A 12,564-nucleotide genomic window follows, 5' to 3' on the forward strand; every position below is an offset into this window, starting at 1 on the left:
GGGTTATGAGAGCCTTAACCTAATCAGTGCATTAATCCACTGATAGAAATTACTGGGTCTTAACTGTAGGCAGGAAGAATGTGATTGAAGGAGGTAGATCATTGGGGGAATGCCTTTAAGGAATATATTTTGTTGTGGTGAGGAGAGCATTCTCTCTCTCCCTCTCTCTCTCTACCCACCCCATTTCCGGTGCCATGTCCTCAACTGCTTTCCTCTACCACATTCTTCCACCATGCTGTTCTGCTTCATCTTGGGCCCCAAAGAATGGAGTCAGCTGTCCAAGAACTAAGACTTCTGAAATCATGAGCCCCCAAATAAACTTTTCCTTTTCTAATTATTCTTGTCAAGTCTTTTGGTCACAGAAACAAAAAAAAAAAGCAAAAGAGAAACAAGACCAAACTGACCATTAGAAATAAATTAATTCCAAATGGCAGAAATGAATACACCTCTGTCTATAATAAACAAACATTAATGGTTTCACCTCTCCAACTGAAAGACAGAGGCTGGCAGAATGGATTAAAAAACAAGATCAAACTATGCTCTTTGTAAGAGACTCACCTTATAGGCAAAGACCGCCACAGGCTGAGAGTGAAAAGATAGAAATTTATATATCATGTAAATGGAGGTTAAACACAAGGAGTAGCTATTGTTATATCCAACAAAGCAGAACTCAGGCCAAAATTAATCAGAAGAGATAAAAAAGGTCATGTCATAGTCTAAGGAAAAAATAATCCAACAAGAAGTTGTAACAATCATAATATGCCCCAAACATTGGCATACCTAACCACAAAAAAGGCGCCACTTGAACTAAAGCTTCAAATAGACTAGTACAATAATACTGGATGATTTCCTTTTTAAAATATTTATTTATTTATTTTTAGGTGTAGATGGACACAACACAATGCCTTTATTTTTATGTGGTGCTGAGGATCGAACCCGGGTCCCACCCATGCTAGGGGAGTGCTCTACCACTGAGCCACAATCCCAGCCCAATACTGGATGATTTCAACACACATTTTTCACCATCAGATAGGTAATTCAGACATAAAATCAGTAAAGACTTTTCAAATATGAAAATATTATAAATAAAATGTACTTAACAGGCATCTATAGAATATTTTATTCAACAGCTGAATATACTTTCTTCTTTGCTAAGAAGAGTTTTACCAAAAATGGAACTTTTACCAAAATAGATTATATTTTAGTCTACAAAACAACTTTTATAAAATACAAAATAATAATATAATTCCTTGTATCTTATCAGATCATAATGAAAAGAAATTAGAGATCAGCATCAAAAAACTCCACAGAAACTATATAACTATATGGAGATTGAACAATATACTTTTAAATGATGAATGGGTAATAGAAGAAATCAGGGGAGAAATTTAAAATTTTTAGAATCAAATGGGAATAGAGATACACCAGTAACTCTTAGGTACTATGAAGGCCATTCTAAGAGGAAATTTTATATATTTGTGAGTGTCTACATAAAAAATCAGAAAGATTCCAAATACACAACCTAATGATGCAACTCAAGATAATTGAAAAAGAAACATAAAACAATTACAAAACCAGTTTGAAGGAAGAAAATAACTAAAATCAGAGTCAAAATCAATGCAATTGAGAACTTAATAAAAATAACACAAAGGATCAGTGAAATGAAGGGTTGGCTCTTTGAAAAGATAAACAAGATTGATAAGCCCTTATTCAAAATAACAGGGGTGGCGGGGGTGGCAGAGAGAGAGAGATAAGCCTGAAGTTAGTATAATTAGAGATGAAGAAGAAGAAATCACCACAGACATCACAGAAATGCAGAGGATCATTAGGCACTACTTTGAAAATTTGTACTCCAATAAATTGCAAAACTTAAAAGAAATGGGTACATCGCTTTCCATAGATATGACCTGTCCTGCCTAAATTGACACAAGAGGATGTAGAAAATCTAAACAGACCAATAACTAGCATTGAGATGGAAGCAATAATAAAAAGGCTTCCAACAAAGAAAAACCTAGACCAGATTGATTGTCAACTGATTTTTACAATTTCTGATGTCTACAAGAGCTTTAAAGAAGAGCTAATTTCAATGTTCCTCAAATTATTTCATGAAATAGAAAGGGGTAAAACACTTCCAAATTCATTCTATGAAGCCAGCATCACCTAGATACAAAAACCAGTTAAGGACACATCAAGTAAAGAAAACCACAAACCAATATCCCTGATGAAATTAGATGTCAAAATTCTTAATAAAATATTAGCAAATTATATTCAACAAAATATTAAGATTGTACATCATGATAGAGTTCATATTTTTGTAGGGTTGCCAGGATGGTTTAGCATACACAAATAGATAAATCTAATTCACCACATGAAGACAATTAAAGACAATATGTGATTCTGCAATCTGTATTTGGCGTAAAAATGGGAGTTCATAACCCACTTGAATCTAATGTATGAAATATGATACGTCAAGAGTTTTGTAATGTTTTGAACAACCAATAAAAAGTAATAATAATAAATAAAAAAAATCACATAGTTATCTCAATAGATGCAGAGAATACATCAACAAAATTCAGCATTTATTAATTATAAAAACACTGAAGAAATGAGTAATAAAAGGAGCTTACATCAATGTTCTAAAGGCTATCTATTATAAACCCAAAGCTGACATCATAGTGAATAAGGGAAATCTAAAGACAAGGATGTCCACTCTCACAACTCCTATTCAATATAGTACTATAAATTATAGCCAGAGCAATTAGACACAAAAAGGAAATAAAATGATAAAAATAGGAAAGGAAGAAGTCAACTTATCACTGTTTACAGACGATATGATCCTATACTAAGACAATCCAAAAAGCTCCACCAGAAGACTGCTATAACTAATAAAAAACAGATTTATCAAAATAGAATATTACACAATAAACATCAAAAATTCAAATATCTTTTCTAAACACCAATAAATATGCTGAGAAAAAAATTAGGAAAACAATCCTATTCATGAAAGCCTCAAAAATATAACTAAGAATAAATCTTACCAAGGAGGTGAAAAGTTTGAAGAATGAAATAGAAAAAGACACAAGAAGATGGAAAAACCTCCAACGTTCATAGATAGGCAGGATTAATATTGTTTAAATGGCTATACTGCCAAAAGCAACATGCAGATTCAATGCAGTCCCTACCAATGTACCAAACATTCCACACAGAACTAGAAAAAAAAAGTCCTAAAATTCATTGGAAAGTATAAAAGTCCCAGAATAACCAAAGCAATTCTAAGAAAAAAAAAAATCAATGCTAGAAATATCACAATACCTGACTTCAAATTTCACTATAGACCTAAAGTAACAAAAACTTCATGGTAGTGTTATAAAACAAACACACTGACCGATAGAACAGAATACAAGACACAAAAAGAAACTCTCCAGATACAGTCATCTGAACCTAGACAATAGGGCCAAAATCATACTCTACAAAAAAAGGCAGCACTTTTAACAAATGGTGCTTGGAAAACTGTTATCCATACGTAGAATGACACTAAATCCTCATCTCTCACCCTGCACAAAAATCGACTCAATATTGATCAAACACCTAGAAATTAGAACAGAAACTGTACAACTCCTGGAAGAAAATGTAAGGTCAACACTCCAATATATAGGTACAGGTAATAACTTTTTCAAGAGGACTCCTAAAGCTCAGGAAATAATATCAAGAATTGAGAAATGGGATGACATCAAATTAAAAAGCTTCTGCATAGCAAAGAAAACAATTGAAAATGTAAAGAAATGTGGGAGAAAATCTTTACTAGTTACTCTTCTTTTGATATAGGGATTGAACCCAGGGTCACTTAATCAGTAACTCACATCCCCAGCCCTTTTTGTTTGTTTATTTTTATCTTGAGACTGGGTTTTGCTATGATGTTGCTCAGGGCATTATTAACTTGCTTAAATCTGGCTTTAAACTTGTGATCAGGATGATATAACCCTATCATATCTTCAGGCCTCAGCCCCCTGAGCCTCCAAGATTACAGGTGTACCTGGCTGCTAGCTACTTTTCTAATAGAGGATTAATGTCTAGAATACATAAAGAACTCAACAACTGTAACACTAAAAACCAAAGAGCCCAATTAATCAGTGGGCAAATGAACTAACAAAAGAAAAAAATACACGTGGCCAACAAATATATGAAAAAAAAAAAAAGTTCAACATGGTTAGCAATTAAGGAAATGCAAATCAAAGCTACAATGAAATTAGCTCCGGTCAGAATGGCAGTCATCAAGAATACAAACAATAATAAATGCTAAAGAAGATGTAGGAAAAAAAAGGAACACTTACACATTTTGGAGGGAATATATATTAGTACAACCACTATGGAACTCAGTATTCAATTTCCTCAGAAGACTGGGAATAGGGCTGTGGCTGTAGCTCAGTGGTAGAGCACCTGCCTCACATGTATGAGGCACTGGGTCGATACTCAGAACCACATAAAAATAAATAAAGATATTTAAAAAAAAGACTGGGAATAGAAACACCAATACGACCCAGATATATCACTCCTCATTATTAACTCTAAAGAATTAAGGTCGTTATACCCTAGCCATACATGCATACCCAAGTTTATAGAGGCACAACTCACACAATTGCCAAACTATGAAACCAGCCTAGGTGTCTGTCAATGGATGAATTAATTAAGAAAATGTGATGCATATACACAATGGAGTTTTATTCAACTATAAAGACGAATGAAATTTTGCCATTTGCAGGAAACCGAATGGAACTTAAGAACATTATGTTAAGTGAAACAAACTAAACTCAGAAAGTCAAGGGTCGTATGTTTTCACTCAGAGGTGAAAGCTACTGAAGAAAAAGGAAAAAGGAAGATGGGGGATCTCATGAACACTGAAGGGAGATAAGTAGAAGAGAGAAAAGGGACCAGAGGGAAGGGTGAGAGGAGGGAAAGGGAAATACTGAGAAATGACAATGGCCAAATTATTGTGTGCATGTATGAATATTTAACAATAAATCCCACACTATGTGTAATTATTATGCAACAATAATAAATATGAGGAAAAAAATCAAAGTCTGAGTAATCATGTCATTTTTCTCTCAAACTCCCCTGAAGGTTTCACTTCATTAAGAGGTAAAACCTAACAGTGACTTCCTTTGGCCCTATTTGGTCCAGTCCCTCCTCACATTACCTCCTTGACGTCTTCTCTCATTCCTACCTTTACTCATTCTGCTTCAGTCATACTGCAGACTTGGACCTGCCTGAAGGCCTTTAAAAGCCCTGGATGTTCCCCCTTCTGCAGTGGTCATTCTCCAGATACTCAAATGGCTAACCTCCTCATCTCCAGCAAATCTTTGTCCTGTATCACCATCTCCATGAGATCCACCCCAGCCAATATAAAATGGCTATTCTCTCTGTTCTTCAGTAACATTTTGCATTTTTACTTAGCATTAATTACCTTTGTAACTCAATATTTAATTCATCTATTAATCAGATATTTTGTTTTCTCTTTTTGTTCCCCTAAAAAGTTAGGGATCTTTTGTCTGTTTCTACATGTTGATGTTTTTTCCAAGTGCCTGGAAATTTCTACCACATAAATATTTACTAAGTAGATATGTAACATAACATTTATATGTATATCATTATTTATATTTACATATACAAAATGTGTACATATTTCACATTTATATATACAATTTATCTATAAACATATTTTCAATAATAATAATAATAATAATATTGATACTTCTTATGGAATATCAAATTGGGCACACCACAAATGCTTTGAATTTCAGGTTTAATTCAACAGATATGAGAAGAGTTCAGTATTGGTCAATATTCTTCAACTAAAGTGATGTGCTCAATGAGATATAAGTGTTTAACATTGGCTTGCTAAATCAGTAAACTAGGGTTAGAAATATGGTGGCCAAAGAGAGAGGTATTTAGGGCTCTGAACTTAGAGGAGGACAGTAATGACACATTGTCCTACTCAATGACAGGTTTGATATTCAAAGATGCTGAAATAGGATACAATGATAGTTCAATACTCTCAAAACTGAATAGTAAAACTGTTAATAATGCTTGTGATATTGTTTGTATCATTGTTTCCCATCAATTTAAAACAACAGTTGAGAATGATACAACCATGGGGTATCATTGTTTCACCTCTGTTACAAAAATGGTGAAGTTGTGTTGCTTTATCATGTCCCACTTTTAGATGATTAAAATGACATGTTAAGGATTGTACAAGTAATTAGAACAAATATTGAGTTTTAAGCTAAGGCCTTTAAACTGAATCTCTAGCTCTTCCCAGAATATCCTGAAGCTTTGGTCAACTATTAATGAATTAACGTCATTTACCCTGTCTTGAAAAAGGATCACAAGACTGAAGAACTGCCTTCTCCACTAAAATTCCTAACTGTTTTGACCACTGTTAAGCTTTCTAGGTACAGAAAGTCACATAAAGTTTAAAACAAACTTAGGCTGAAATATCAGAGTGGAGATGATAATTTTCTTTTGCAGCAATCTGAATGTTTCTGGAGTGATCTATTCATTTTTTTTCTCCAGTATCTAAATATTTGCTAATATATATTGAACACTTATTTTGTAAAAAAAAAAAAAACCTTCACATTTATTAACTAATTTAAGTCTGAAGTATGGTTGACAAACTAGAGTTAGTTCTGGGAAGTAAAAAAGATGGTGGTGATTTAGTTGGGGGTGTTCGATTTGAGGATGGAAGTTGTGGTCTAGAAATCTTAAAGGCTAGAGGTGGAATGTATAGAGGAAATCATATTAATTTTAAAAATCTAAGCAATACTGTCATGCAAACAAAAGATAAGGTTTATTTGTAAAATCTTAGATGGCACATAATTTAACAAATGAAAATGACTAAATTTCAGACTTGAGATCAATAAAGCTACATTGCTTCAAAGTTAAAATTATTTTAAAATGATATGATTATTAAAAGTGATATGGGTTAGTTGAGGCCCATGACTCAGAAAACTTTTAAAAACTGAAGGATCTATAAGAGATATTGTGGAAGAGATCCCCGCCACAGGTTCTAGTGGATCCAGAATTCTCTCCCAAATTTAAGATTCTGGGACTGTTAAGTTAGTATGAGGCTGGCTGGCATCTTGGGCAGGTTTCCTCAGCTATAGAGATATAATTAATATTGGTACCTGTAAGTTTGAAGTCTGTGTCCTCTGCATACCACAAAGAGGCAGCACATTGGAACATTTAAGACACTTGATTTTTTTTTTTTAATCTGATTCTATGGTAGCAGAATGTCAATGTGGGGATAAGACAAACTGAAGTACAGTCCTAGCCATGCTGTCCTCCTAACCACTGTTAATTAGAAAGAAAAGAGCCATAGTTAGAAGGAGGGATAAACACAGTAAGAAAAGAAGAGCAGGAAGGATATGAAATGCAAAATGATTTGGAGTCAAAAATGGAGAAAAATGACAAGACAATCAAGAAGGGAACAGATTGTCTCTCCAGAAAAACTGTAATCAGGGTTAGTTAAAAAGAAAATCTTCACCCACATTAAACACAAGCGAGCCTCAAGAGAGCAGTGTTGAACCCAGGAAGAAGACAGAAGTCCAAAGGTGATAAATTGCACTAACTGGCAACTTGAACTTGACCTTTTTCCTGAGAACGTTTCAGCTGTGGTTTATTTTTATTTTTTTGTGGTTCTGAGATTGAACCCAGGGCCTTGTGCATGCGAGGCAAGCTCTCAACCAACTGAGCTGTATCCTCAGCCCTCATCTGTGGTTTACACAGTTGTTTGCTTGGTGTCAGAAGACTGCATGGAGATAGATATTCTGGTTTCAGTGCATTTCATGCTTTTAATGCAAAACTGAATCCATTTTCTTCAGATGGGTACCCTTAGATTGTATAAAGGTAAGAAACAGCTCTCAGCATGAGTAAACTCTTCTCAGCAAGAACAAAATACAAATAAATACACATGAAAGTTGATTTGCCTTTATCTTTTGAAATGGCAGTTTTCAGAGAAAGAAAATTAGGAAGTTTTTTCTTCATTAAAAACAAAAATTATTCTCCAACACGGTGAGACCAAATTCTGGTGAATAGAATAACTAACTCCTGCAGGATGTGAATGAATTGCCCCTTTTGTTGGGAGGGAGGCACCAACGATAGATGTCCTAAAGAGAAGATGAGACTTACAATTTTCCTACAGATACATGTGATTCCAGAATTTGAAACTTATGTTTGTTCCCTAGGGAGGGACACATAGGCAGAATTCCAGAGGAAAGGAACAACTGGAAGTTTGAAGGGACTTACAGGGAAACTTTATCAACAGAATTACTGCTCCCTTTAAAAGCAGCTTTTCTAAAAAATAAGCACAAAATAAGGAATCTAATCATGACAACATTTGCAGAAGAACTTACGTGTGTAGAACGCATGATCCCAAACATGGGGAACATTAAACCAGGCAGCAAAGCTGTGACTGACAGAGGTAGAGCTTCTGTGATCCAAAATATGGCTACAACGAAGAGTACGTAGGCACATTCTGCTTCCTGGAAAGAACAGAGGCAAAACCCAAGGTGAAATCACCAGCCTAGAGAAATCATCATTCAAACCAAAACCACATTTTCTGGATGGAGCCAAATCACAGAAAAAGTAAGACTCTCGGAAGATCTCTGCATCTTAGAGTTGTCAGAAAATAATTTTTAGGGGTTCCAAGGGACAACATTTAATATACATGAAAAACCAAAGACAGAAAAAATAACCCTCATTTCTTTCATTTTTCCATAAGAACAGAACACCATCTAGTTAATTTTCTGGGTTCATGTTTGTGCATTTGGATGTTTGTACTCACCTTCCTTTGGCCTCTAAAATGCATTCCCAATGCTGCTGAGCAATAGCCAGGTAATAGCCTTTCCCTTGGGGCAGGACACTTGCCTCTTTTTTTTTATTTTTTAATTTTTTATTGTGGGTTGTTCAAAACATTACAAATTTCTTGACATATCATATTCGACACTTTGATTCAAGTGGGTTATGAACTCCCACCTTCACTCCATACACAGATTGCAGAATCACATCAGTTACACATCCATTGATTTACAAATTGCCATACTAGTGTCTGTTGTGCTTGCCTGGTTCCTGCTCAGATAGGACTGATGTACCCCTACCCCTCGCCCTTTCTAACTAAAATAGGGAAAACATCCTAGGGGAATTTTTTGCTGTACTTGATCTCAAAGGAAGAACGATGATAATGAATGGTGATATGGATAAGCCTGAAACCATCTTCTAAGTGACATGAACCTGGAGGTAAAGAACTTTCTATTCTGCTTTTTGAGAAAGACACCCAAGATCCTAGAGAGACTCAACAGGAATGTGACTTAATAGAATCGGTTGCTTTGGTTGGTATATAACTGTAAGTTTCTGTTTTAGGGCACTGATAAGAAGTGGTTAAAATTCATCGTCATGTTTGACTTAAATAATTTTGATAAACAATCACTTGGAATGTACTAAGGGATCCATAAAAGCTGATATCTACTATATGGCTTTGTTTTGCTCTCACACTTCTTGCTCTCTGAAAATTCTGAGTTGCATTTGAAAAATTTACAAAAAAATGTTACATGGGTTTAATGAGGTCTTTTATTTAAAGCTTATACAATTTCTAGCTCTGATGCCCTCTGTTTCACCTACCTCAGTCTGAGTCCTTTGGGCTTGGTGTTAATTCCCCTAGCATTCCTACACTTCCAGTGGGTTTCTAAGAGATTCTTAATAAGCCAGGATTGTGTCATATCTTTATTGTGTTATCTTTTTAAAGGAAGAATAAAAGTTTTTTGATGTTGACAGTTTCTTACAGAGTCAGCGTCTATTGTCTTGACAAACAATAAAACAGCAAAGCAACACTGAGCCTTGATTGTGTCTTCCTAAGATGCTCTCAAAAGAATTTGTGAATGCTAGTTTGATTTTAAATGCCTGTGTAGAAGAAAGGCTGTGCATTTTCTTGTAATGAGAACTCATAGATAACCCAAAATTTGTTCTTACAACTTTGTTTTCTATCATACTTGCAAAGAACTTGGATTTCAAAGATAAAATGGACCCTTTTATTGTCTTGCTCCCTCATTACAATGAACCAGCCTCCTGGTACTACTTATTCCCCTGTTATTTTATTTATTAAATCTGTACCTCCACCTCCATCCAATTCCTGCACCCTGAGCAAGGCTGTTCTGAAATGGGATCATTCTGCAAGGATCCATTTTGACTTTGTCATTCCCTTACATACAGCCAGATTAAGGACTAACCACACCACTCACTCTCTGGAACACCAATCTCTACAGGGTTGCCATAATATCAGAGAAATAAACAGAATACATAAGACTAGCTAATTCTGATCCCACGTATAACCGCTACAATAGGGGTTGAAACTTCGTGTCAACCTGAGTTTCCTTCAGCAAGGTAGTCCTCAAATGCTCCCATGGGACAGCTTAATGACAGAATAAAAGCAAAATTAAAATCATTAAATTATTAGCTATCCTGGACTACTTTAGATTTTAGCTAGCACAGAGCTGACATAAAAACATAGTCTGTGACTTTCAGTTGTTTTTGAAAACAATTCAAAATCCTCATCTTGCATTCAGTCTCCTCTACTCTAACAAGACTTATATCAATACTTACCAACACCAACCCTCTATTTCTAAGGAGCCTTCTTTTTTTTCCCTATGCTTATATTTTTTTTTTATTAATTTTCTTACTTATATATGATAGCAGAATGCATTACAATTCTTACTACAAATACAGAGCACAAATTTTTCATATCTCTGGTTGTATACAAAGTATATTCACACCAATTCATGTCTTCATACATGTACTTTGAATAATAATGTCCATCACATTCCACCATCATTTCTAACCCCCTCCCGTTTCTCTTCTCCTCCCACCCCTCTGCCCTATCTAGAGTTCCTCTATGCCTCCCATGGTCCCCGCTCCTACCCCACTATGAATCAGCCTCCTTATATCACAGAAGACATTCAGCATTTGGGTTCTTGGGTTTGGCTAACTTCACTTAGCATTGTCTTCTCTAACTCCATCAATTTACTGGCAAATTTTATTCTCTTTTATTGCTGAGTAATATTCAATTGTGTATATATGCCATATTTTTGATCCATTCATCTATTGAAGGGTATCTAAGTTGGTTCCAGAGTTTAGCTATTGTGAATTGTGCTGCTATAAACATGGATGTGGCTGTGTCCCTGTAGTATGCTGTTTTTAAGTCCTTTGGGAATATACTGAGGAGAGGGATAGTTGGGTCAAATGATGGTTCCATTCCCAATTTTCCAAGGAATCTCCATACTGCTTTCCATATTGGCTGCACCAATTTGCAGTCCCACCAGCAGTGTGTTAATGTACCTTTCCCCCTCATCCTCGTCAACACTTATTGTTTTTTTTTTAAATATAGCTTTATTTTGTTTATTTATTTTTATGTGGTGCTGAGGATCGAAACCAGGATCTCACACGTGCAATGCGAGTGCTCTACCGCTGGGCCACAACTCCAGCCCCCACTTATTGTTGTTTGTATTCCTAATAGCTGCCATTCTGACTGGAGTGAGATGAAATATTAGAGTAGTTTTGATTTGCTTTGCATTTCTCTAATTGCTAGTGATGATGAACATTTTTTTCATATATTTGTTGATTGATTGTATATCATCTTCTGAGAAGTGTCTGTTCAGGTCCTTGGCCCATTTATTGATTGGGTTAATTTTTATTTATTTATTTGTGTGTGTGTGTGTGTGTGTTTAGCTTTTTGAGTTCTTTACACACCTTTTTTATACTTGGGTTCTGATCCCTGCTGTTTGTCATGCGCACTTTGAACTCTAATTTAAATGTTCAACTATATAGTAAGCCTCCAGATTCCCTTTTGTGCTAGTTTCTGCCAGTTTCTGCCCATATTCTAAACCCTTTCACCTTGTCTTACTATTTGGATAAAGTAGTTGTAAATATAGCAAGAAAATTATATTTGTTTGGCTCAGAATGTTTTATTTGTATATGTGTGTATGTATTTACAAACCAGTACATTTTATATTAAGAATAAAGTGAAGTTATGGCTTCTTTTTAGAAATGGAGAGATTCAGTTAACACCGAGATCATCTTCTTCCATGGTGACAATTCTCCAGATCCAAGGAGAGCAGCAGTGTTCTCCAGTTTTACAGAGCAGCACCAAGCCACTTCATACATTCTCTTCCCTTCTTGGCTTTTGTCAGCACGGGAGTGAAATCTCTGCTCTTCCTGTCAAACCTTACCTCACCATCCCAGAATCAACACTTATTGCTCACTAGGTACCTTGTGTAACGCTTACGTGTTTCATGAATCAGCAACATCAGCCTGATCCAGGAGCTTGACAAATACAGGGTATCAGGCCCTTTCCTACAAGTATGGAACCAAGATCAGCATGTCAACTCCCCATGTGATTTTTATCTATGTTAAAGTTTGAGAAGCACAGGGCTTCATGCTTATCTAGTCTTCCCTCTCATCTTTAATTCTGGGTCCAGAATCTTGCTTCCAGGTAGTACCCTTCTTCCCAGGCTGAATATC

General features: G+C 35.4%; 1 protein-coding gene across 1 annotated transcript in view; it reads right to left on the reverse strand.

The window, feature by feature from the left end:
- Window positions 1-12,564, reverse strand: part of Slc13a1 (solute carrier family 13 member 1) — a 92,472-nt gene that overhangs the window by 64,525 nt on the left and 15,383 nt on the right. Inside the window, exon 2 of the mRNA XM_048786047.1 lies at window positions 8,409-8,537. Coding sequence (XP_048642004.1) covers window positions 8,409-8,537 — 129 coding nt within the window. The remainder of the gene's footprint in view (window positions 1-8,408; window positions 8,538-12,564) is intronic.

Source organism: Marmota marmota, unplaced genomic scaffold, assembly GCF_001458135.2.
Source record: "Marmota marmota marmota unplaced genomic scaffold, marMar, whole genome shotgun sequence".
Classification (NCBI taxonomy): Eukaryota; Metazoa; Chordata; class Mammalia; order Rodentia; family Sciuridae; genus Marmota; species Marmota marmota.